General features: G+C 38.0%; 1 protein-coding gene across 1 annotated transcript; it reads left to right on the top strand.

The window, feature by feature from the left end:
• Positions 1–237: 237 nt before the first annotated feature.
• LOC137955694 (probable acyl-CoA dehydrogenase IBR3) lies at positions 238–25,405 on the top strand. Its single transcript, XM_068802768.1, has 17 exons — positions 238–511; positions 629–763; positions 2,289–2,429; positions 2,593–2,724; positions 11,203–11,391; positions 12,087–12,164; positions 12,528–12,647; positions 12,837–12,935; positions 13,056–13,173; positions 13,412–13,662; positions 14,702–14,896; positions 21,931–22,073; positions 22,962–23,046; positions 23,224–23,433; positions 23,545–23,697; positions 24,765–24,869; positions 24,952–25,405. The coding sequence occupies exons 1-17, from the start codon at positions 377–379 to the stop codon at positions 25,141–25,143; spliced, it is 2,481 nt and encodes an 826-aa protein (XP_068658869.1). The 5' UTR covers positions 238–376; the 3' UTR covers positions 25,144–25,405.
• Positions 25,406–25,680: the final 275 nt, after the last annotated feature.

Below are 25,680 nucleotides of genomic sequence, written 5' to 3'. Positions count from 1 at the left end.
AAAAAAAATGCGTTAACAGTTAATATCTTACTTGGTGAAACCGTGAAAGCTATATATATAAAAAGAAAAAATAACAGAAAAGCTTAAACAAAATGCGGAAATAATATAACTTAATTACAATTATTCGATATTAATTGTCAGAAGACTCGGAACCGTGTTCGGAGTTAGTTTTGAAGTTTCGGACTGCGAAGACAGCGTGTAGGCTGAAACTCCTATGCAGAGACTACTTGTACGCGTCGATGTGTCCGTGCGTTTCCTGAGTTCCTTTTGTTCTCCGACTGGAAGACAACTCTTTGCCCTTTTTCCCTGTGCGGCTCTGACGTATGCAATTCAGATAGAGAGGAGTTGTTGTCATCGGTGCTCCCTGCCTGAAGATATGGCAATCCGCACAGCCGAGATGGTGGAGAGCCTCCGACCGGCTCACGGACTAGATGAGGACGCTCTGCTTCGGTACGCCCGGGATAACGTCCCTGGCTTCCCTGCATCCTCAGTCAAACTCGTTGTTTCACAGGTCTCTTTTTTTTTTTTTTTTCTTGGTGCTGATTAAGTTAAATTTTACTTGCTCCGGTAGCATGAAGCGCAGCCGAACTGTTTCTGCGAATAAGTGTTTTTGTTTTCTTTCTTGCAGTTTGGGCACGGACAATCGAATCCCACTTTTCTTCTCCAAGTAAATTCTGGAGTTTCTGTTCAACGCTATGTTCTAAGGAAAAAGCCTCCGGGGCAACTGCTGGAATCAGCTCATGCTATTGAAAGGGAATTTCAGGTGACAAATTCACTATTATTCCAGCAATTTGTAACGGAAATGGCTTATCTTTCCTATAAAACGTGCTTCTTTCTCTTTTATTTATTTTACAAATTTTATTGGTTGAATTTATAGCTTGTAGTCTTTAGGTGTCCCACTTTCAGTTCAACTATTTGTTACTTTTCTCATCTCATTTGGTTCACTCACACGCGGAATTTGGGTTTGCTTTGGTCACCAGTGATGCTCTTCTCTTTGTTGGTTTTCTCTGTAAGGCTAACAGTGAAAAAAATTGCTCTTGCTGTCCTCAAAAAAAAAAAAAACAAAAAGGCTCTTACCTATCAGTTCGAGAATTTTCATGTTCCCTTCTGGGGATGAGATTGTAACGTTCTGAGGAATGGGCCTAAAGGGTCTTAGAGTTTGACTTTTTATTGGAGCCCTCTTGCCGTCTGTGGAAAGACTGAACTACTGAAACCAAGTTATAATCTGACTTCAATAGATTTATAACTTGACCTCAGATGCAATTTGCACAATTACGTGAAGATTAATTGTAGTAAAGAAAATAAAACTCAAAATAACCTTATTGATTGCCAAACAAAATAAGATGTCCTGTTGAGGGACTCAAGAGGGCTATATATAGAGCCTATAAAATTCTTATGTAGAAACTTAGTAAATTGAAGTCCAAACTTTCTTAATGTACTTGCCTAATTAGACAATTTCAAATGTTTTAGAAAATTTTAATCTAAAATAAGAATTTTTTAATAAGAACAGGTTGGTATCACACTAGGAAACACCTAATAACAGAAATATTACAAAATAGGAAAGTCCCAAGAGAAGAAAACTATGTGAAATAGGAAACTCTTAAAGTGAAAAGAAGAGATTCTCTATCCTAGAGAGGAACTTCCTAGGAAAGACACTAAAGTAATAAACAAAACTTTATGAAACTGAGAAATTGTTAAAAATAAAAAGAAACTTATTAAAGTTGGGTCTAGTTCCATCCAAGTGATTAACTGAGTTAGGAGGCTATTTCTTAAATAACAATCATAGAATTTTTTTTAATATTTATCTGTCAGACTTCTCACTAACACTCCCCTCACATCAAGGCTTACAGAAATGGTCAATCAAATTGGACTAATAAGGTAAATGTCCTATTTTGATACCATGTTAAAGTTGTATCTAGGTTCATCCCAAAAGGCTAGCTGACTTAGGAGGACAGTTCTCAACTAATAACCATAGGATTTTTTCATAACATTTATCTATGTGGGACTATTCCTACTAACCAAACTAAATTAGGAAGTATGGCTACATTAATCCCTTCAAGTGATGCCAATTTTGACACCATAAAAAATGTTCCTAATGACTGTCAACCATCCTCTTTCCTCCATACTGAATTTCCCAGGTTGGCAGATTATATTTGCAATTCTGTACCTCTTGGCATCACTAGGATCTACCCTGCTTAACAGTTGTTAAATTTCTCAATCTTAATGATGGTTGTTATTACTGAATTGGAATTTAACTGTTTTATTGTTTTCAAACTTCACACTCACAGGTGCTTGAGGCTCTCGGTGTTCACACCCAGGTCCCTATTCCTAAGGTGTTTTCCCTCTGTACTGATGTCAGTATCATTGGAACTGCTTTTTACATAATGGAATTTCTGGATGGGCGGATTTTTATAGATCCTAAACTCCCGGTAAGAGATGGAAGGGTAGTTTCTCCTTCTTGGGGTACTATGTGGTTGTCAGAGTGGTTTAGCTGCTCTAGCTTATGGCTTATTTTCTTATGATAAGAAGAGTTCTATTTTTTGTGGCTGTTTGAGACACAGCAGAGTACTGATAGTTTAAAAATCTGATCAGGGACTTACCTCTGTCCAGAGAAGAAATATATACAATGCAACTGCCCAAGCGTTGGCATCTTTACATAAAGTTGATCCAGATGCTACTGGGCTAACAAAATTTGGACGCCGGGACAACTACTGCAAGAGGCAGGTCAGTGGATTTTCTTTAGCTAGTGCTAATTCTGAAGAGTTGGTAATTCTTTTGCATCATGAGGTGTGTAAAAGTATGAGATTGAAATTAAAGAAGAAGAAAAAAATAGAGGAAAGAAGAGTAAGAAGAGAGAAAAAGCAGCAGAGAGGCCGCACATGTCAGGGCTCAGAATTCGAGCCCTCTCCCTTTTATTAAACCACTTAAGTAATGTTTAGTACAGAAAGATAGAAATGCCCCTCATTACGACATCCCCCATAACTTCTCAAATACAACTCAGAATTGAATGAAAATTAAAATATAGAATTCTGTTATGAAGGCCAACCTATTCCAACTCTTATGAGAATTTTAAAATATAGAAAATGACCAAAATACCCCCATATGTTATTTTAATACTCACAAAACACTAAATGTTCACGTCTTCCAAGGACAGTAAATAATCACCGAGTTGGTCAGATGATTTCACATATAAAGTGACACTCTTCCTTGCATGACAACATCTCTAATAAAATGACTGTCTACTTCAATGTGTTTAGTCCTATCATGGAAAATTAGATTATTGGCTATTAAGTGGTTGCTTGATTATCACATTTCATAACCATAGGCTCTATAATGTGAAACCTGAACTCAACAAGTACTGATTTTACCCCACATAAGTTCATTCATCATGTGAGGCATTGTTCTATACTTTGGTAACACTTTGGCCTCTTGTCACTAGTGTTTGTTTTTTAATATTCCAACTCACCAGATTACTTGCAACAAAGCAGCAATACCCAGTGGTTGACCTCCTATCCATCTTGTTGTTTGCATAATCTACATAAGAATATCCTAATACATCGATCTTCCCATCAGTGTACAATAAACCTTTTTCCAGGAGCTCCTTTCAAATATCTCGAAATTCTATGAACAACTTCTAAGTGTATTTGTTTTGGAGTTTCCATGAACTAACTGACTAATCCTATTGCAAAAGATATATTTGGTCTTGTAACAATGGCGTAATTTAACTTCTCCACTAGGCATATTATCCTTAGTTTCAGAATTCTAAGGATCATGAAGGCTATTATTAACTTCCATGGGTGTAAGCCATTGGTCGTGCCCCTAAGAGAGAGCATACTCTTGCAGCATAAATATACTTCCTCTGAAATAAAACGATATCTTGCTTACTTTGAACTACCTCAATACCGAGAAAGTATTTCAGTTGTCCTAAGTCCTTTCCCTTAAAACTTATTGCCAAATAGTTTTTTAACTTGCTCGATTTTTTCAGAGTCACTACCTAACAACATAATGTCATCCACATATATAATCAGAACAACAATCCCAGACTATTTTTCAATATAAATATGGAATGATCATAATGACTTCTATGAAATCCAAACTTCATAATCACATTGCTAAGTTTCTCAAACCACACTCTAGGATTTTACCATAGCTTTTTTCAATCTGCACACTTGCCCTATCTCTCACTAAGCAACATACCTAGGAGGTTGCGCCATATAGACTTTCTCTTTTAAATCACCATACATGAAGACATTTTTAATGTCCAGTTGAAACAATGGCTAATCTTTGTCACAACCACAGAAATTGAAATGTGAAAAGATATCAATCTAGCAATAGGTGAAAAAGTCTCAAACACATTTATAACCAATTTTGTGTCAAAATGTAGTGTAAGGGGCATTTTGGTTATTTTATAGGATCTGCACATGTCAGTAAGAGTGTATCATGTTCAGTATCTATCTAAGATCTAGTTTTTACATTGTTTGGAAGTATAGATATGGTGTTATAATGAGTTTATATGTAAGAGAGCAAATATGTCTTTCTCTCAACTCACTTAAGTGAATAAGAAGAAAGGGGGTCGAGTTCTGATCCCTAACAGGAGCAACTTCAATGCTCTCGTCCAGCACCTATTTCCTCTCTCTTCTTCTTCTTCTCTCTTCCCTCATACCTCTATTTCTCATTATTTTACATGGTATTAGAGTGATAAGGTCCTGGTTTCAAGCCCGTGAAATGCTTCTCCTTCCTCCTTTCAATCCAGTATCTACTCAGAGAAAGGGATTTCAGGTTTTTATATTGACTGAGAATTAAGTTTAGATTTTTTATGTTCTTTTTCTGCCATTACCTTAGGGCTGATCATTCATACTGCCTATTGAGCAGTTCTATCTGATTAGTGCATTGAGAGGGTCTTTTTACTTGGCATTGTCCCATCTACAGTGTGCGCAGACTTGATCCTGTGCCTGGTGCCTGCGTCACCTCCAAGAGGTTGATGTCAGCCCTTTTTTTGCCAATTTTTGTGCTTTTAGGATGAAAATAAACTCATTCCAGGCTGATGTGTGTTGTTGGTGTATACGTGAACCTTTGATCAAACCTAATTTTGCGTAGTGTAGTCTGCGCAACTATATAATTGTGGTAAAGCTATTGGTTGATTGTTATTTGTGACTATGGCTGATTTTGGTGAATTTAATTACTCCCTTAAGGGGGTTTGGAGGCTCTGAAGGGATAGACACTATTTTGATCACTACAGAGAGGCTGAATGGACAAAATTATATTATTTGGTCCAAGTCAGTTTGTATCTACTTTAAGGCCAAACGAAAGTCTTAATTTATTCGAGATGATTCTCTAGTTCCTCTTATAGATGATTAAGAAGCAGAGGACAACCAGGTCTTGATTTGCTTACTTAACAGTATGGACTCAAAGTTGAGAAGTCAGCTCATGAACTGTGAGACAACCAAAGAAATGTGGGTGTCCTTGGAATTGTTATATGCACTGGAAACAACTTGTCTCCTCTGTGGAAGCTTGCTATGGATGTTGAGATGGTGGCATTGAGTGACAGAGGTACATGGAGTTTATGTGATGCTCCTTCAGGTGCTACAATTGTGGGTTGTCATTGGGTGTGCACTGTTATATATAAAGCAAATTGTTCTATTGAAAAATATAAAACTCGGTTGGTTGCTAAGGGTGTACACAAACTTACTGTATTGATGTTGCAAATTGTTCTATTGAAAAATATAAAACTCGGTTGGTTGCTAAGGGTTACACAAACATACGGTATTGACGTTTTTGAGACATTCTCACTCGTTGCTAGATTGACTATCTGTATTCTCGTTTCTATTGTAGTTGACCAGAGCTGGCCCTTATTTCAATTAGACATTAAAAATGTCTTCTTATATGGTGATTTAGAAAAAGAGATATACATGGAGTAACCTCCTGGGTATGTTGTTGAGGGGGAGGCTGGAAAGGTGTGCAAGCTAAAGAAGGGAATTTATGGACTTAAATAGAGTCCTAAGGTATGGTTTGAGAAATTCAACCAGGTAGTGATGTCTTTTGGGTTCTCTTAGAGCCACTTGATTACTCTCTTGTTGTTATGAAGCTATCATCTGTAATCGCAGTCCTATTGGTGTATGTTGGTGATACTGTTTTATCAGGGAGTAGAACGACATGCGTTGAGGATGTAAAGAAGTACCTTGCTAAATATTTCCAGACCAAAGATCTAGGTTCCTTAAAATACTTGGAATATAAGTTGTTAGAAGCAAAACAAGAATTGTTTTAACACAGAGGAAATATGTTACAGGAGTATGGTTTGTTAGGTGTAAAGCCTGTAGAAACATCCATGGAAGTTGAAAATGATCTTCATGATGGAAGTAGTGATGAGTTCAAGAATAAAACAATGTATCAAAGATTAGTTGGAAAACTGATCTATGCCACTGTCGCTCGTCCTTGTATATCCTACTCTATAAGTGTGGTAAGCCAATTCATGGAACATTCACACAAGGTACACTTAGAGGTTGCTCAAAGAATACTAAGGCATTTAAAAGGTTTATCCGAAAAAGGGATTATTTATTTATTTTAAATCTTAAACTCATTTGAAGATATGAGCTTTTTTTTTTATGGCGAGTATGCTGGCTGTAAACTTGATAGGAAATCTACTACTTGCTATTATTTGTTTAGAGGGGAAAATTTAGTGAGTTGGAAAAGCAAAATGCAGAATGTGGTAACTCTTTCTAATGCAAAAGCTCAATATGGAGAGCTACGACTTATACTGTTAGTGAGTTCATATGGGTGAGATCAGTATTTCAAGAGTTGAACCTGCAGGTTGTTGAACCTATGACCATACATTGTGATAATCAGGCAACTACTTTTATTATAGGCAACTAGTGTTTCATGAGAAAACCAAACATATAGAATTTGACTACCACTTTATTCAAGATGTAGGAATGCGGAAGGAAGTTGTTACTCCCTATGTTTGATCTTGTGGTCAAGTTTGTGATGTGTTCACTAAAGCCTTGAGTGGACGTGAATTTGGGACTTTTTGTAACAAGTTGGGGCTTCTAGAAATATTTGCTCGTTGAGGAGGAGTGTTAAATGTAGTGTAAGGGGCAGTTTGGTCATTTAATAGGATATGTACATGGCAGTAAGAGTGTTATCATGTTCAGTATGTTTAAGTGTGTCTATGATCCAGTTTTTATATTGTTTGGAAGTGTAGTTATGAATTTATAAAGAGTTAAATATAATAGGGGCAAATATGTCAGTGTCTCTCAACTCACTTAAGTGTATTAGAAGAAAAGGGGGTCAAATTCTGATCCCTAACGAGGGCAACTTCCACGCTCTCTTGTAGCTCCTTCTTCCCCTCTCTTCTTCTTCTCTCTTCCCTCATACCTCTACTTTTCATTATTTTATAGTTTGTGTATATACTTTTGCCTCTAACCAAGCCTTGCATCTCTCAATAGTCCCATCAGCATTATACTTAATGGTGTACATGCAACAACAACCCACAATAGCTGCCCTTATAGGAGGATCTTAAAAATTGTATGTCCTCTTAGTAACCAAAGCGTCTATCTCCTCTTCCATAGTTCGTTTCCACTTTACTGAAGCCAATAGTATCCTACACTGAACAAGGTATAAGAGACATAAACAATGACAAGGCAAAAGATTTGTAGGAAGGTGACAAAGAGTCAAAAGACACATATTTAGAGATAGGGTGTGAATTACACGACTATTTACCTTTCTGGAGACCAATGGGTAAATCTAAATCAGAGGAGATTGGATCTACAGGCAAAGAGGAAGATGGTCGGTCTAAAGGAGGGGGCTCACGAATTGGAACCTCATGAGGGAGTGGAGTGTTTGACGTTGGTTACAAGTTGTGAGACTGCGATGATACACTTGTAGTGGCTTTGAGGGACATTCACTTGGAGCATCCATAACAGCTATAGGTAGAGGATTGTCTCAAAAGAATAAGAAGTTGGCTGAGATTGATGAGTGGAAAAAATTATGCAGTATTCTTGAAGAATGTTACATTTGAAAAAATGTATGTCTTGCAGTTAATAGGATCATAGCATTTATAGCCTTTTTGATGAGGAGAGTAACCCAAAAAAATACATTTAACAGAACGAGGATATGACTTATCAATAGAGTTACCAAACAGATGAACAAAACTTGTAGATCCAAACACACATGAGGAAGGACATCAAAGATTTTATGCTGTGGTTTTTAAACTTGCATAGAAATATGTCCTTGCAAGACGGATGATGACATAAGATTTATTAAGAAGCACAAAGTTAAAATTGCGTCACCCCAAAAAGACATGAGAACATTCATTTGGAACAGTAAGGTACGAGCAACTTCAAGGTACCTGTTTATCCTGTTGGCAACCCATTTTGTTGAGGGGCATATACGCATGAAGTTTGATGAGTAATACCATGAAGATCACAAAGAAGTAAACTTGTGGTTTAAAAATTCAAATCCATTGTTACTAAGAAAAACATGAAAATTGAGACCAAATTGATTCTTTCTTTTATGAAAAATTTCAAAAATACATAAAAGACCTTTGGTTTCTTCCTTATGAGACACATCCATGTAACTTTGCTACAATCATCTATGAAATAAACAATGTACTTGAAACCAAAAGAACTAGGGACTCGACATGGGCCCGATACATTTGAATGGATTAATTCAAAGACTCTAGTAGTATGACTAGAATTGGTTGGAAACTCACTCGATGAGGTTTTCCAAGTTGACATGATTCACATTTAAAGGTAAGATCAGTTGGCAAAGAAGGAAAAAGATTGGCAAAGCTTAGCCGGTGATAGATGTCCCAACGCAGGTACTACATGTATGGAGAATCTTTAGTTGTAAAAGCAATGACATTCAGAATAGACACATCATCTAGAAGATAGAGCTCACCTTGCTTATGTCTTGAACCAATTGTCCTCTTGTCTACAAATCCTAAAAAACACAAGAAGTAGAAAAAATGTTGCTAAACAATTGAGAGGTTTTATGATATTACTAATATAAAAAAGATTTACAGGAAAATTAGGAACAAAAAGAACTGAGTTCAATGAAACATGTGAACCAATTGTACTCTCCCCCTAATTGGGGAGGTGTGGATCCATAAGCTAAAGTAACAGTACGATAAGGTTGAGGAGTGATCGATTGAAATAAAGGGGGCATACTTGACATATGTGTGGATGCTCTTGAATCAATGATCCAAGAGGGAGAATGAGACACATTCAGTGCTTGTCACTGTGGCATGTGTAGTGGAGGAGGAAAGTGGTTCTTTGGAAGTAGTGGTGGTAGGTGTGGAGGTCAATTGGCCCAACCTCTGAAGTAGTTACTGAATTCCTTCTAGTGGGCCAGAGTATGGAATGTGGTCCATTCCAGTTGTAGTAGAATTTGCCTATGCGGGCTTTCCAAACTTTTTCTATCGTTTATTTGAAAAAAATAGTTGGTTCTGCCATAATGAACACACTTTTTGTCCCCTCTATCACTATGTCCATGTCTTCTAGCAAAGGAGTCTCTATCTGGACCTCTACTAGTAACACGGTCTCTAGCCTCAGACTCATGGAAATAAGTATTGAGGTTGAGAGCAGTAGCATCAACTACTTTTGTATCCTTCTCATTTTTACCGATTGCTACACCTTCTGCCGGAGCCATACGATTAAATGATTGTTCAAGGGTTCTCACATCATCATTAGCCAAATAATTGTGCCTGAATTGTGTCATACTCAGGTTTAAAAGCATCCAAAACGTTGACATCTGAAACTAATTTTTCTCCTTAAAAATTGCACCTACATTTTGTAGTTAAAGGATGGAAAGTACTAATCTCCTGCAAAATACATTGCATCTCAGTAAAATAATCAGTAATCGATCCATCACCCCTTTGCTTGTTAAAATACCTCGCATACAACTCATCTTTCCAGACAGATTGCTTTCCTAAGACAAGATAGAGGCAAATATATTCCATACTTCTTTTGAGGTTCCACAATTCAAAATCTCGCTAAACCTAGGTTCCATACTATTTTTCACTTGATTAATTTCTGCTTCCCAATCTTCAGTATGGGATTGGGGGGGCTATCCCTAATTTACTTGGCTTTTCTCTTTGTCTATAGGAGCATAAGGACAGATCTAGACCACATAGTTTTTCCCATTCAACTTCACAGAGGTAATCTGAATAGGGTGAGAATCCCTACCATCTGAACTCTCAGAGGGCTTAATTGGAGTAACCTTTTTACTCATGTTAGCTATTTAAAACCTCTATAAACCTCAAACAATACTATGAATATCAATAGAATGATATTCTTAATCCAAAATACAAGTAGGTATAAAGTGCAACATGCGCATGCCAAGTGGGCCACACTCCTCAATTAGGTCACAAATACAGGAACTACAACCAAGCAATATCACCAACAGCCATCAATTCACCCATTTTCACCTGTAATAACAAATAATCAATCACAAAAACCAGCAATTACGGCTGATGCAGGCACGAGAAGATAGTGACGTAGGCACTGGATAGGGATGCAGGTATAGATTTAGCAAGGGCAGCAAAATCATAGTAAATTGCTCAATTAGTAGCAGGGGCCATCAACCAAATAGTTGTAGCAGAAAAAGAAGGGGAAAGGTTTGTCCTTTACCCAACCATGAGAAGAACTACTTGAAGAAACCTTCTGTAAGAATCCAAAGCTTGTAGAGGAAACAAGAAACTGGCTGACGAACCTCCCAAGATTGAATTCTAGTGTTTGATACCATATAAAAGTATGAGATTGAAATTAAAGCAGAAGACAAAAGAGAGGAAAGAAGAGGGAAAAGAGAGAGAAGAAGCAGTGTACATCAGGGTTAAGAATTTGAGCCCTCTCGCTTTTATTAAATCACTTAAAGTGAGGTTTAGTACAAAAAGACAGAATTGCCTCTCATTAGAATATCCCCCATAACATCTCAGAATTGAATGTAAGTTGATATATAGAATTCTGTTATGAAGACCAACCTACTCCAACTCTTATGAGAATTTTAAAACTACATAAAATGACCAAAATTCCCCAATATGTATATTTTAACAAGGTGAAACCTCCATTATATGTAGTGACCTTATAATGGAAAAAGCTGTCTTTTACCTAATCGTTTTTAATAATTATAGAAGGATAGCCATCTTTCTTTCTGATTACATGTCCTGTCCTCTAATGGCATTTGTGTGGTTGACTTTGTAACCTTCAGGTAGAGAGGTGGGCAAAGCAATATCTTGCTTCAACTAATGATAGTAAGCCATATCGAAATCCAAAGATGCTAGATTTGGTTGATTGGCTACGTCAGCATATTCCACTGGAAGATTCATCACTATCAGCTGGAACGGGTCTTGTTCATGGTGATTTCCGGATTGATAACCTTGTGTTCCATCCATCTGAGGTCTCATACTTCTAGCTCTTCTTGAATTCTTGCTCATCATGTATTTAATCCATAGGTCATCTAATTATATGGAAGGACACACCTTTCTCTCAATTATATCAATGTCTCTGAAATGCATAACATATTATATCTTTGATACATCTTAAGTGCCAAAGTTTACCTTTATCTACCTACCTATCAGCAACATAATATACTATGTGAAACTAGGCTTTTCTCACTTGCTTTGCTTTTGCCAGTTTACTTGTTCATGTATGTCATCTATGACTTATTTTTGGGTTTTGACTTTGCTTTTGTCTACTGATCTGCGATTACATAATTATTTTAAAAATATTATCATTAGTTTTTAAAATGATTTGCAAGAACTTGTAAGAAAAGTGGAAAAATAGAAGAAACTTGCAAGGACTGTTTTGCATTAACCCAAATTGAGTATGTATAATGTGCCTCCACCCAAAAATTATCCATGGTAGGAGCCATAAGGAGGCTGACAAGTGGGGGAGAATGTTGATCCAGGATTAGAAACATTCTGTGATTATTAGTAGGGAAGAGGCCTTCCAAATTTGGCTAGTCATTTGGGATGGAGCTGGACCCAAATTTAACAGTTTTGTCCCAATACTAGAGTGAAATGATCGACAACATAATCATTGATTCTAAGTATGTCAGCTTCATCTTTAACAATCTTTTGTTTCTTGACGCAGGACCGGGTGATTGGTATTTTGGACTGGGAACTCTCCACTCTAGGGAACCAAATGTGTGACGTTGCCTATAGTTGTTTGGTAATTATCAACTTGATAGCAGGGTTCTTTCTCATTGAGTGGTTGACTTGCGATCAAATCTGTATTTGAATTTAGTAAAACATCATGGACATTTCAAAAAATTTCTGTTCCTGTTTCTGGCTTTACAGAATTTGAGGCCTTACTTGCCTGAATATCCTTACCTACTATTTCTCAAAGAGAAAAAGATCTAAGTCACTTTCTTTGTGTTTTATTTCTTTTTCAAAATTTTCTTATCTATTTTGCTATTTGAATTGGGGCAACTTGGGTTTAAATGTGATCCCCTTGTGCTAGTTGTTAGCTACAATCACATACTGTTTAGTCTAACTGTTAATTGAAGCTACTTGTTCGTTTCTTGTCTGGCAGCCTTACATTGTGGAGACTAAGTATGGCAATGAACAATCATATGATGGGTTTGAGATTACTGGTATTCCTGAAGGCATCCCTTCACAGGCCGAATACTTGGCAGAATACTGCATTTCTACTGTAAGCTTCTTTAATTTTTCTTCATGCACTTGGAGCTTCTTCTCACCCCCACTTTCACTCCTACCCATAAAAAGAAATAAAAATGAAACGCTTCTTCAAATTTGTTGTACTTTGAGGTCTTCCAAGGTACGATATCCTTGCTTATGTTGTGGAGGTATCACTATCTCTAATTGGATCATTGGGTTGTAGGGGAAGCCATGGCCTGCTGCAGACTGGAAGTTTTATATTGCATTTTCCATGTTTCGTGGGGCTTCTATTATGGCAGGGGTTTATAGCAGATGGATTATGGTATGTCAGTTGTTGATCAATTGATCTTTTGATGCTTGTATTTCTTTGATCGAGTTTTATCTGTTCACACTTATAATTGCAACTTGCTTTTTGTATATGTTTTATTTCACCATAATGCAGGGAAATGCTTCAGGAGGCCTGCGAGCTCAGTATGGAGAAACGTTGGCTAATGTATTTATTGATTTGGCATGGGGATTTATTAATCAGAAGTCTGTGCTTCCTGACCTGCCTCCATCTAGTAAGTGCTCCAGTTTGTGTTTAGAATCACTCATTTTTCTTTTCTCTTACTGTTCTTTGATCATGTTGAACTTCTTCAATCTGGCATGAGCCAACCAATGTGAGACATATTCCTTATAATATTATGAAAGATTTGCTATGATTATGCCTGTGTACCACATATTTTTTTTTTTTTATAATACTCAAAGATTGTGGCTTTGCTTTTCACCTATATCTAATTGTCAATATGTACTGTTTAGGTCTGTCACTAGCAAGAGATTATCAAGAAGACAAAGATGATCTCAACATAGCGAGAGGGAGATTTTTGCCTAGTTCGCAGGTGCTGGAGTTGAAGCATAAATTGCTGAAATTTATGAAAGATCATATATATCCTATGGAAGCTGAGTTTAGTAATAGAGCCCATTCTACTATGCGCTGGACTGTGCATCCTGAGGAGGAGAACTTAAAAGAATTGGCAAAGAGAGAAGGATTGTGGAACTTATGGTTACCTGTAAGTCCTTCCTTGTATCAGAATGCATTTTTATCTTTTTTATTGGGTTAATTACTCTCAACACCCTTGAAAATGGCTAAATAACTCACCCTTGAGAAATGATAAATCACTCTCACCCCTGATTCCAGATTTGCTTTCTCTTGTCCCCTTCTCTTTTTTGATAGAAAAATGGAGAAGACTACCTGAAAATATCTTAAACCATTCTGTGGGGTCCACTGTTTCATAGTGGGGAGGGAGTCCCCTATCCCCACCCATCCACACACACACTCACAAAATCACCTAGCCACACAGACATACACCATCGAGTCATTGGAGAAGGAGGGGAAGGTGGAGTATCTCCCTCCTCCATCACCCTATGGTGTGAAGGGTGCAGCCCCTTCCATCTCCCCTGTGCTGGAGGGGGGGAGGAAGGGCTAGGAAGAGCAGGGTAGAGTGCCTTCTTCCTCCCACTGGGGACGCCTTGCGATCACCCTCCTTCCAGTGAAGATTGAATCAGGAAGGGCGTTGCAAGGTGCTTCTTCTGTTGCCTAACAAGTGAAGTGGGCTTCAGATGCTGTGCTTCCTCCAGTTTTGAAGTGGAGGCTGCAAGAAGGCTGAGGTTGGGCCCCCTTCCCCTCGCTCGCCAATGGGGAGGAAGGTTCCTAGCAACCCCCTCCCACGTCAGCTTTTCACTAGAAGAGGCAGTGGGCTTAGTGCCTCCCTCACCTTTTGCCAGATGGAGGAAGATGACTCTGTTCCCCTGCCTTTCCTTTTGCTGGATGCAGGGGTAAGGAGCAGGGTCGCCTTCCCCGCACTGGATGACAGAGGGGGGAGGTGCAGAAAAATGCAAATGTCAAATTAGGGGTGTGAAAGGAATGCAAATGTGAAATTAGGAGTCTGAGAGTAATTTAAACTTTCTCCGGAGGGGGTTCAAACAGAGCTGGCAACTGACTTTTTTTTTTCTACCTTACAGTAAATTGATATGAAGTTAATTTATTAGATCATGGATATCTGTGGACTTCTTAAAACTGCTTGTATGACATATGACCTTTTGGTTCAGTTGGATAGTGCTGCAAGAGCAAGAGAGCTGCTTTTTGATGGGGTGGACTTTGGTTCTCAAGGGAATTGGAATAATTGCTTATTGGGTGCAGGGCTATCAAACCTTGAGTATGGATATCTTTGTGAGATTATGGGGCGTTCTTTGTGGGCTCCACAGGTGTTTAATTGTGGTGCACCTGATACTGGAAATATGGAGGTATACAACCACAATACAAATTTGTGAATCCTAACCTAAGCCTTTTTAGCTGTTTTCTAGCTACACCCATTAAGTAAGAATGCTTATTATTTTCTTCTCAAGCTCTGTTATTACATTTTGATTCCCACTGTACATAATATAATTGAACAACTTTCATCGGAATATTAGGGTTATAGATGATAAATATTTTTCTTCTTTATATATTTGATTAAATTCTTGATTGATGGTTTCAGTTCTATCAATTATTTTCCCAATTTTTTTTATCATGTCGAGGAATCTTATGTGTGAGAGAAATTGCTCCAGAGTCCAATTAGTCTGCAATGCTTCTCGTTGTTAATTTGTATGACATTCTTGTGACTTAGTTGTACCTTGTGTTTTTCTAAAGTTGGGTTCAGGTCCACCCCGAAATGATTAGCCAAAGTTAGAGTTATAAGTATAGAATCTTTTTAATCCTAGATCTAGGTGAGACTATTCTAATATTCCTAATCTGTGTAGGCCTTAGAATACTTCTAATATGTGTAGGCCCTTTTTATGGATCCTCATGGGGAAAATTTTGGGTGGAGGTGCACGTATAGGTACCCAGATCTGATAGCATGATAAAGTTGTGTTCAGGTCTTTCTACAATGACGAGCCAAAGTTAGTGGACCTCTTTTAAGAAATACTAGATCTTTCTAATCCTTGATCTATGCAGGATTATTCAAGTTCGTTTCATACCAGTATTTTTTTTTTTATTTAGTTTTTAGACATTGGTCTTTTCCAATGGTTTCTGTTACCGTTCTCCAGTATAATCACCAAAATGCAGTATGTCATACTACGTAATGGAGTGGAAACTACTTGTGCTAATGCAAGCATCTGTTCATATTGTGATGCTGGATATGGTAATCTTATTATTTTTATGCAGAGTTGTTTATGTGAAAAGTATGAAAAATCTAGAGAGAGAGGAGAAGGAGAGAGAGTGTGAGTAAGAGGAGAGAAAAGAGGCACAAGCTCTGAATGAGCTGCATTGGGGATTGTGCACGACCCCCAATGCAATTTATTATGTTTTAAATAACAAGTTACAGAGATAACAAAAATGTCTCTCTTACATAGCAAACACTGATTCCCTTATAACTCCCATTCTACTCTTCCTATGAATATAAAAATTTGTACACCAACTAAATCAAACATGTTGAATAAGATAGTGCCATAATATAAAATATCCGATCATGTAAAATGCCTTGGAGTTGATTTTCTCACTCTCCCCCTCAAGTTGGAGCATATATATATCCATGAGGCCCAACTTATCACAAAAGCTCATAAATTCACGCTTTCTTAATGCCTTGGTGAAGACATCTCCGAGTTGAGTAGTTGAACCAACATAGGGGGTGATCACATCTTTCTTCATCACAACGTCTCTAACAAAATGACTATCCACCTCTGTGTTTTGTTCTCTCATGAAAAACTGGATTGCTGGCAATAAATATAGCGGTTTGGTTATCACATAACATAGTCATGGCTTTATTCTGATGGAAGCCTAACTCCCTAAAGACCGATCTCACCCACATGAGCTCGCTAACAGTATGTGTCGTCGCTCTGTATTCTGCTTCTTTGCTGGATCTAGCTACAACATTTTGTTTATTGCTTTTCCAAACTTATTAAGTTGCCACCTAGAAAGACACAGTAGCTCAAAGTTGATTTTCTGTTTAGCTTTGACCTAGCATTGTCTGCTTCAGAGAAGGCCTCGATTTTCAAGTGACCATTATTTTTAATGAAAAGACCTTTCCCTGGTGCTCCCTTGAGATATCTCAAGATCCTTTGAGCTGCTTCGAGATGAATCTTCTATGGGTGTTCCATAAACAAGCTTACTACACTTACTGCAAAAGATATATTTGGGCTTGTAACTATGGCATAAATGAGTTTCCCAACCAGTCTCTTATACAATGTTTCACCATTCAATACTACACTTTGGTCATCGTGTAGATTGAGTCCAACTTCCATCAGAGTATCTACCGGTTTGGCTCCCAATAATCCATACTCATGTAGCATATCAGTTATATGCTTTCTTTGAGATAACACCAGTCCTTCAATTCTAGGGGTATCACTGCCAGCCATTATAATATCAACGTTGGCTGAGGTGCATGGCCTTCTCAATGGGATCCGTATTTTTAGAGACAACCGTGGGGGCCCTCTTCACATTAAAGGAGATTCCACACCGCCTCCTCCCCCCCCCCCCTCCGTGGCCACCACTGGGACTCCTTCCTGGAGATTCTGGATATTGCCTATCACTTCTCTTGTATTTGGTCTCACATTTCGAGATCTGCTAATTCGGCAACTGATGTGCTTGCCAAGCAGGGAGCAACCCTCCAATATCTTGTTGCTAGGGGTTTTCTCCCCTGATTTAGTATTGTTCTCTCTTTGTTAATACATACATCATTTAAAAAAAAACATCATTTAAAAAAAAAAGACATATACAAGTAAAACTATGATCCCCAAAGGCCTTTTCATGACAAACAACGAATGATTGCAATGGCTCCTAGAAAAGCCCATAGACATCACTACTTGGCTAAAATTTTCAAACCAAACATGAGGGCTTTGTTTAAGCCCATGAATTGCTTTCTTGAGTCTACATACCTTGTGCATCTCCCCTTGAGCAACATATCCCAGAGGTTGCTCCATATAGACCTCATCTTCTAGGTCACCATATAGAAAAACATTCTTTATGTCTAATTGACAGAAGGGCCTACCCTAAGTAACAACAATTGATATCAGAATGTGTATCGTAGATAATCGAGCAATTGGAGAAAAAGTTTCAAACACATCTACACCATAAGTTTGTGTATATCCTTTGGCCACCAGATGAGCTTTGTACGTCTCAATCGAGCCATCAACCCTATATTTGACTATATACACCCATCTACAACCAATAACTGTACCACCTAAAGGTAACCCAAATAACTGCTAAGTTCCTCGTTCTAACAGAGCAGCCATCTCAGCATCCATGGCTTGTTTCCACTGTGGAGAGGACATAACATCTTGCATTGAAGAAGGAATAATGTAAGTAGAGATAGACAATGCAAACTTTTTGTAGGTGTCAGACAAATCATTACATGATACAAAATGAGACAACGGATGACGAGTACCTTTCCGAACACCTTTCCTTAAAAGCAATGGGTAGGTGCAGATCACTTACCTCAAGATCATGAGACGAAGATGAGTCATGGTTCTGCATGGGAGAGGAGGTCATTAGCTAAGAGGGATACACTTGTCGATGTTGATCTACCTACAAGGGTTTCTCAATGCAAGTAGAGATAGACAATGCAAACTTTCTGTAGGTGTCAGACAAATCATCACATGATACAAAATGAGACAACAAATGACGAGTACCTTTCTGAACACCTTTCCTTAAAGCAATGGGTAGGTGCAGATCACTTACCTCAAGATCATGAGACGAAGATGAGTCATGGTTCTGCATGGGAGAGGAGGTCATTAGCTAAGAGGGATACACTTGTTGACGTTGATCTACCTACAAGGGTTTCTCAATGCAAGTAGAGATAGACAATGCAAACTTTCTGTAGTGTCAGATAAATCATCACATGATACAAAATGAGACAACGGATGACGAGTACCTTTCCGAACACCTTTCCTTAAAGCAATGGGTAGGTGTAGATCACTTACCTCAAGATCATGAGACGAAGATGAGTCATGGTTCTGCATGGGAGAGGAGGTCATTAGCTAAGAGGGATACACTTGTCGACGTTGATCTACCTACGAGGGTTTCTCAATGCAAGTAGAGATAGACAATGCAAACTTTCTGTAGGTGTCAGACAAATCATCACATGATACAAAATGAGACAACAGATGACGAGTACCTTTCCGAACACCTTTCCTTAAAGCAATGGGTAGGTGCAAATCACTTACCTCAAGATCATGAGACGAAGATGAGTCATGGTTCTGCATGGGAGAGGAGGTCATTAGCTAAGAGGGATACACTTGTCTACGTTGATCTACCTACAAGGGTTTCTCAATGCAAGTAGAGATAGACAATGCAAACTTTTTGTAGGTGTCAAATCATCACATGATACAAAATGAGACAACGGATGACGAGTACCTTTTCGAACGCCTTTCCTTAAAGCAATGGGTAGGTGCAGATCACTTACCTTAAGATCATGAGACGAAGATGAGACATGGTTCTGCATGGGAGAGGAGGTCATTAGCTAAGAGGGATACACTTGTCGACGTTGATCTACCTACAAGGGTTTCTCAACAATGGTATTTTGTGTAGGTCCAAGACAATAATCGACTGGTAGGGGAATAACTGACTCGAAAACTGGCGAAGAAGATGGTACATCAATGGGAGTAGTAGACTCAAAAAAGGGAGTATCCTAAAAAAATGTGACATTTGCGGATACAAATGTTTTTCTAGTAGATGGACAAAAACAATTGTACCTCTTTTGTGTACGAGAGTATCTAAGAAAAATACACTTAATTGCATGAGGAGATAACTTATCTTTGGATGATCCCATAACATGAGTAAAACAAACACATCCAAAGACACGAGGAGAAACTGAGAACAATGGAGCTGAAGGCGACAAAATCTGAATAGGAACTTTACCATTTAATGACAGATGAAGGCATCCTATTGATCAAGTAGCATACAGTAAACACCGCATCACCCCAAAAGTGTTTAGGAACCTTCATATGTAACATCACCATGCAAACTATTTCTAGTAGATGACGATCTTTACGCTTTGCATCTCAATTTTGTTATGGAGTAAACATACATGAGGTTTGATGAATAATCCCTTGATTTTGACAAAACCATTGAACTTATGATTCATAAATTCAAGACCATTGTTAGTAAGCAAAATATGAATAGAAGCCGAAAATTGATTCTTTATTTCATTGTAAAAGAGTTTGAATACATTGAAAGCTTCAGACTTCTCCTGAAGGAGATAGACCCAATTACACCCACTAAAATCATTAATAAATGAGATAAAGTACCTAAAACCAAACAAACTTATTATAGGTAAAGGACCCCAAATATCTGAATGAATAACCTCAAATAGTTGACTTGTCTTATGATGTGAGGTTGGAAAGGAGCTCCAGTGATGTTTGCCAGCTGACATTACTCGCACTGAAGTGTAAGATTAGAAGGAAATTCTGGAAAGACTTGGATTATTTTTGCCGGCAAAGGATGACTAATTGCAAATGTCATTGGAATAGGGTAGCAAATGTTTGAAGTGCATGTAGTGTATTATCTAGCAGATAGCTCTCCAAATAATACAAACCACCTCTCTCACATGTGGAACCAATTGTCCTCTTTGTCGTGAGGTCCTGAAATAGACAATGAGTAGGATAAAACGTTAGAGAACTCATAGACTTAATTAATTGGCTCATTGACAACAGATTTAGGGGAATTTTAGGAAACTAGTAAAGCAGACTAAGGAGACAAGAATGATGTAGGGATAATAGTACCAACACCATGGAGTGAGGAAACAAACCCATAAGTTAAATTTACTTGTTTTATATGTGATGATTCTTTCATGTTAGAAAACAAGGATGGCATACCTGACATGTGAGCAGTAGCTCTAGAATCGATAACCCAGGTAGGAGAAGAGGACACATGAAGCGCGGAAACCTGAAGTAGCTAGAGTAGCAGGAGTAGGAGCATGAACCATAGATGTTGAAGATGAACTAACTGATAACTGAACTAGACGTTGCATAATTTGTTGTTGTTACTGAAATAGTTGTTGTACCTCATCAGCTCCCCCTGAGGGGATAGAAGCAACGACCTCTGATATTGTTCCACACGTCTCATGGCTGGTAGAGTTTGCCCAGGCAAGCTTTCCAAATTTTGTCCAACATCTATCAGAGTAATGGTCATTTCGTCCACAGTACACACACTTCCTCTTGGACTTACCATCCCCCCTGCCTCAACCTCTGCCTTAATTGTCTCTACCTCTACCTTGCCCAGAACTTGTTCGACCTTGAGATGAGTCTACTGGGCTAGGACTAGAGTAACTATAGAGTCACCAAAAATATTCAATTTCAATATCCAAATACTTTTGCAAATTCCACAAAGTGGGCCCCACTTCGTAAAAATTAGGTTTAGGGTGGGGATGAGATATGTGCAAGTGATATATGCTTAAAACGACACCATATATCAAATAGATAGAAGATCCTCCAAGAATAGACCACAATTAGGGCTGATGTTAGCATGCAGACTGGTGATGTAGGCATTGGTCTAGGGATAGTTGACGCACATCCCAAGATCTCTCAGAAAGCCATTTTTGGGCAATCAAAGCATGAATAATCCTTTCAAGGATGATAGAACTAGTAACCCTAAGGTTATGGCAGGGAAAAGAGAGAAAAGTTGAATTTTTACCAGCCAGTCACCGAGGAGATTTGAAAAAACCTTGATTTTATGAAGACGTCTAGATAAAGAGGAGGTTTTCTGGTTAAGATGTACTCCCAACAATGATTACTGCTCTAATACCTTGTGAGAAATATGAAAAAAATCTAGAGAGAGAGAGAGAGAGGAGGAGAGATTGAGAAAGAGGAGAGAAAAGAGGCACAAGCTCTGAATGAGCTTCATTGGAGGTTGTGCATGACTCCCAATGTTATTTATTAGGTTTTAAATCATAAAATTACAGAAATAACAAAAATGCCCCTCTTTCATAGAAAACACTTATTCCCTTATAACTCCCATGCTACTCTTCCTATGAATATGAAAATTTGTACACAGACTAACTCAAACATGCTGAACAAGATAGTGTCATCATATAAAATATCCGATCATGTAAAATGACTAAAATACCTTGAGCTGATTTTCTCACAGTTTAATTAGAGTATAATACTTTGACATAATTCTGGTTCTCTTATGTCCTCTTTTTTTATTATACCTGTCCTGTTTTAGAACTTGTTGAGATATGGAACTAAAGAACAGCGGCCTATTCTCTTATTATTTTGATGCAGAATTTTTTAATTAGAACAGAATATTTGGACATAATTCTGCTTCCCTTATGTTGCCTTGTTTAATATTTGTCCTGTTTTAGGTCTTGTTGAGGTATGGAACTAAAGAGCAACAACAAGAGTGGCTTCTTCCCTTGCTCGAGGGAAAGATTCGTTCTGCATTTGCAATGACAGAACCAAAAGTTGCATCCTCTGATGCAACCAATATTGAATGCTCAATTAGAAGGTATGTCATGGCAAACTACATCAAATGCTTCATATCATTCTTATACAGTTTTGTTAGGTAAACTATTTCAAGAAATGTCATATGTGCAGGCATAGGTGGGTTGGGTGAAACCAGTCTATTTACCATAAAAGATTATGGAATTTTAGCATACAGAATGCACTAAGAGACGTTACAATTCAGTGCAGAAAGATATAACTATGAATAATAAAATTATCAAAATGATATGTTTTGAGAAGAAATTTTTATTATAGTTTAGCATGTTTGTTCCAAAAAAGAATAAAGACAAAAAGAAATAGAGGAAAGAGTTCAATGATAGGAATTACTTGTTTAGCAACGAAAGAGTTGATGAAATGGAAGAAAATAGTTTATTTCAGCCACTCAATAAACTAAAACAAATCAATAATTTTTTTCTAGTTCTGGTTTTTGAATGGGGGTTTTGTCTTGAACAGTATGACAAAGCAAAAGATTTCCTGTTTGTGCTGTTCATTTTTCCCATAAAGGTTTGATTTCCTGTTGCCATTGCTATCCTCCTTTAAGTTTCTTAGTATTGTTTTTGCTCTCATAGTTTTAGAGTGGTCTCATCACTCTTCGTAGTTTATGAAAAATGGAATGTTAGATTCAGAAAAGATAAAGAGGAGATCTGCATGCCCTCATATGAGAGAGAAAGAGAGTTGCTTTAGGGAATTTGGATTTTAAGCAGATAAGAAGGTTTGTTAAGAATGACTCTAGAATCACTATGAGTGTGCTTAACACATGGCAGAAGACTAGAGAAGAAGATAGGGTTCCGACGAGGCAGAGGAATGGCAATGCTATTAGTTTTTTATAATACTAGTTTATTTACTCCTTGATGTGTTGCAAGCCATGTTTTATGTTTTGAACCTGATGCAGAGAAGGGGATTCATATGTCATCAACGGTACAAAGTGGTGGACCAGTGGAGCTATGGACCCCAGATGCAGACTATTGATAGTCATGGTAAGTGTATTTGTATAATTTCATTTCTCCCATCTTGAAGCACTTATAGCTATTTCACTAACAAAGCTATTTGCTTGTTTCGTAAAAGGAAAAAATAGTCTACTTCGTTAAACTATCTCACCACTACTACTAACTGTCCCCCCCAATATATCTTAAAAATGACTAAAAATTTTGCAGGGAAAAACGGATTTTAACGCTCCTTTACATAAGCAACAATCCATGGTTTTGGTGGATATAGAAACTCCTGGTGTGCATATCAAGAGACCATTATTGGTATTTGGTTTTGATGATGCACCTCATGGGCATGCAGAAGTATCCTTTGAAAATGTCAGGGTGCCAGTAACCAATATTCTGCTTGGAGAAGGACGTGGCTTTGAGATTGCTCAGGTTTCTTTTGTTGCTTTCTGTTTTTTTAATTTTTTTTCCTTTTAATTTTTTGTGAGGGGGGTGTGAAAAGTAAAACTTTATATTCATAAACCTGCCATTGAACTTCTGCAGGGCAGGCTGGGACCAGGGCGACTGCATCATTGCATGAGATGCATAGGTGCTGCAGAACGTGCTATACAGTTGATGGTGCAAAGGGCTCTCAGTAGGAGAGTATTTGGAAAGTTGATTGCAGAACAAGGTTCATTTTTGTCTAATCTCGCCGAGGTACACATTGTTTTACAGTCTCTTTTTTAATTTAGACTTTTTATACAACTTGACAGTCCCTTTGTGCATATTTAATAGAGAAGCAAAAATGATAAATGACTTATTGAGGTTGAAGATGGAATGAAAGACAATAATTTCTTTAAAGGATCTAAAAAGTGAGCGTGAAGAATTAGATCAAGTACAAACAATGAGGGAACAAAACCTAACACTAAAAGAAAGGTGAATAAGAAAAGCCATAAATTTACTTACACAATAAAAAACATGATGAAACTAAACTATAATCCAATCATAAAGGGAGAGTGCTGCTGATAGTGAGATGCTGGCAAGAAATTCCTTCCCTTGCAAGTGAGTCCACTACACTATCTGCTGATGGGAATTTGCTGCCATGTAATAGTCAAGGATCGACTAATATCCTCGATCTCCTCAAAGTACACCAAAAATCTTCCCAGGGGAGCTATCCTCCCTAAGACACAGGAGACAATAACAGCTTAGTCCCCCTCCACTATGAGAGGGGAGAACTTGTCAGAGAATAATATAAGGCCCTGGAAGAGAGCTCACAACTCTGCCACTGTGGACTCACACTAGGGTACAAAGAAGACAAGGAGAATTTTTAATGAGTCCCAATAGCCTCATTTTGGACCATTTTGTAATTTATCTAGACTCTTATGCTTAATTTTCTCTTAATAATATTTGGCTGTAAGTCGGAGTTCACCTTCATACTGTGACCTTGTAATATTACTTAAAACCTCGTTGAGTGTTACTCTTCAAAGTCTCTGGAGATGTAATTATGTTTTTCTCATTAAGATTCGGGCTTGAATTGATTACTTTAGCTGGAGTTGGATCTGGGATTCTGCATTATATTTCCTCTTATTGGTTAAAGAGTCAGATTGTCTTCAACCTTTTGGGAGACCTATCGAGCTTTATACAGGATCCCACCTGAAGCTAAGCTGTTTAGTATATTTCCTCTATGCTTTACTATTTTCATAAAAACGAGAAGATTGAAATTTTTATTTTTCCAGATGATGTTCTGCTCAATTATCTCGCTAACAATTCTGAATACTTTGTAGTGTCGAATTGAACTGGTGAGAACAAGACTGCTAGTTCTAGAAGCAGCTGATCAGCTTGATCGACTAGGAATCAAGAAGGCACGAGGAACCATAGCGATGGCAAAGGTAATGAAACGGAACTGGTAGACTTCCAAAATCACCTTTTAGGTATTCCATGATGATTTTTGCATACCTTGATCTGTTATAGGTGGCAGCTCCAAATATGGCACTGAAAGTGGTTGATACAGCAATGCAAGTCCACGGAGCTGCTGGACTGTCATCCGACACGGTTCTGGCGCATCTCTGGGCTGCTTCACGTACTCTAAGAATTGCAGATGGGCCAGATGAAGTTCATCTGGGTACAATTGCCAAGCTGGAACTGAGGCGAGCCAAGCTATAGTCCTTCCAGGAATATTAACTTTTAAGAGGCACGAAATAACAAAATAAATTAATTGATCCGCCTCGAAACAGGCGGACAGGTTGCTGAATACCCCTTTTTTGCTTCGCCCATGTACTCTGGTTGTGACAATAATGGCGGTTTTGTTCCTAATTCTTTGAATTCTAATGATATGTGTATACATTAACGGCCTATTGTGCCTAATTTGCTACATGAGAGTTTTTGTAAGAGAGTATTACATAAAAAAAAATGAACAAAGGCCAATTCCTTATCCAAATGACGAAGAGAATCTACAGGAGTATGGATGTTTCATGACAGTAGATTCTCCAAGATCATTATAACATCTGTTCAATGTTGCATCCACCAGGAGAAAGGGACCAAAACATCCAACCAACGCAAAAAGCCTGGCCTAGTCGATGGTGTTTGGCACAAAATTAAATGTTTTCTTGACTGTATTAGTGGCCAACAGAAATTAGGCCACTCAATCAAGGGGTACAGAAATTACTGGTGGCAATGACCAGGTTCGTCAGCTCTCGCTGC

This window comes from Aristolochia californica, unplaced genomic scaffold (genome assembly GCF_029961685.1).
Source record: "Aristolochia californica isolate CCGP_79_NKW_82.1479 unplaced genomic scaffold, dmAriCali1.0.hap1 SCAF_2, whole genome shotgun sequence".
In the NCBI taxonomy this organism is placed as follows: domain Eukaryota; kingdom Viridiplantae; phylum Streptophyta; class Magnoliopsida; order Piperales; family Aristolochiaceae; genus Aristolochia; species Aristolochia californica.
This window is presented reverse-complemented; position numbering and strand designations above follow the sequence as displayed.

What these genes read in the sequence shown, in the direction of transcription:
- LOC137955694 (XM_068802768.1), top strand. Translation starts at nt 377, where the DNA reads ATGGCAATCCGCACAGCCGAGATGGTGGAGAGCCTCCGACCGGCTCAC. An exon ending in ACAACTACTGCAAGAGGCAG is followed by an intron (nt 2,725 to 11,202) that starts GTCAGTGGATTT and finishes TGTAACCTTCAG; the next exon opens with GTAGAGAGGTGGGCAAAGCA. An exon ending in CAGAATACTGCATTTCTACT is followed by an intron (nt 12,648 to 12,836) that starts GTAAGCTTCTTT and finishes ATTGGGTTGTAG; the next exon opens with GGGAAGCCATGGCCTGCTGC.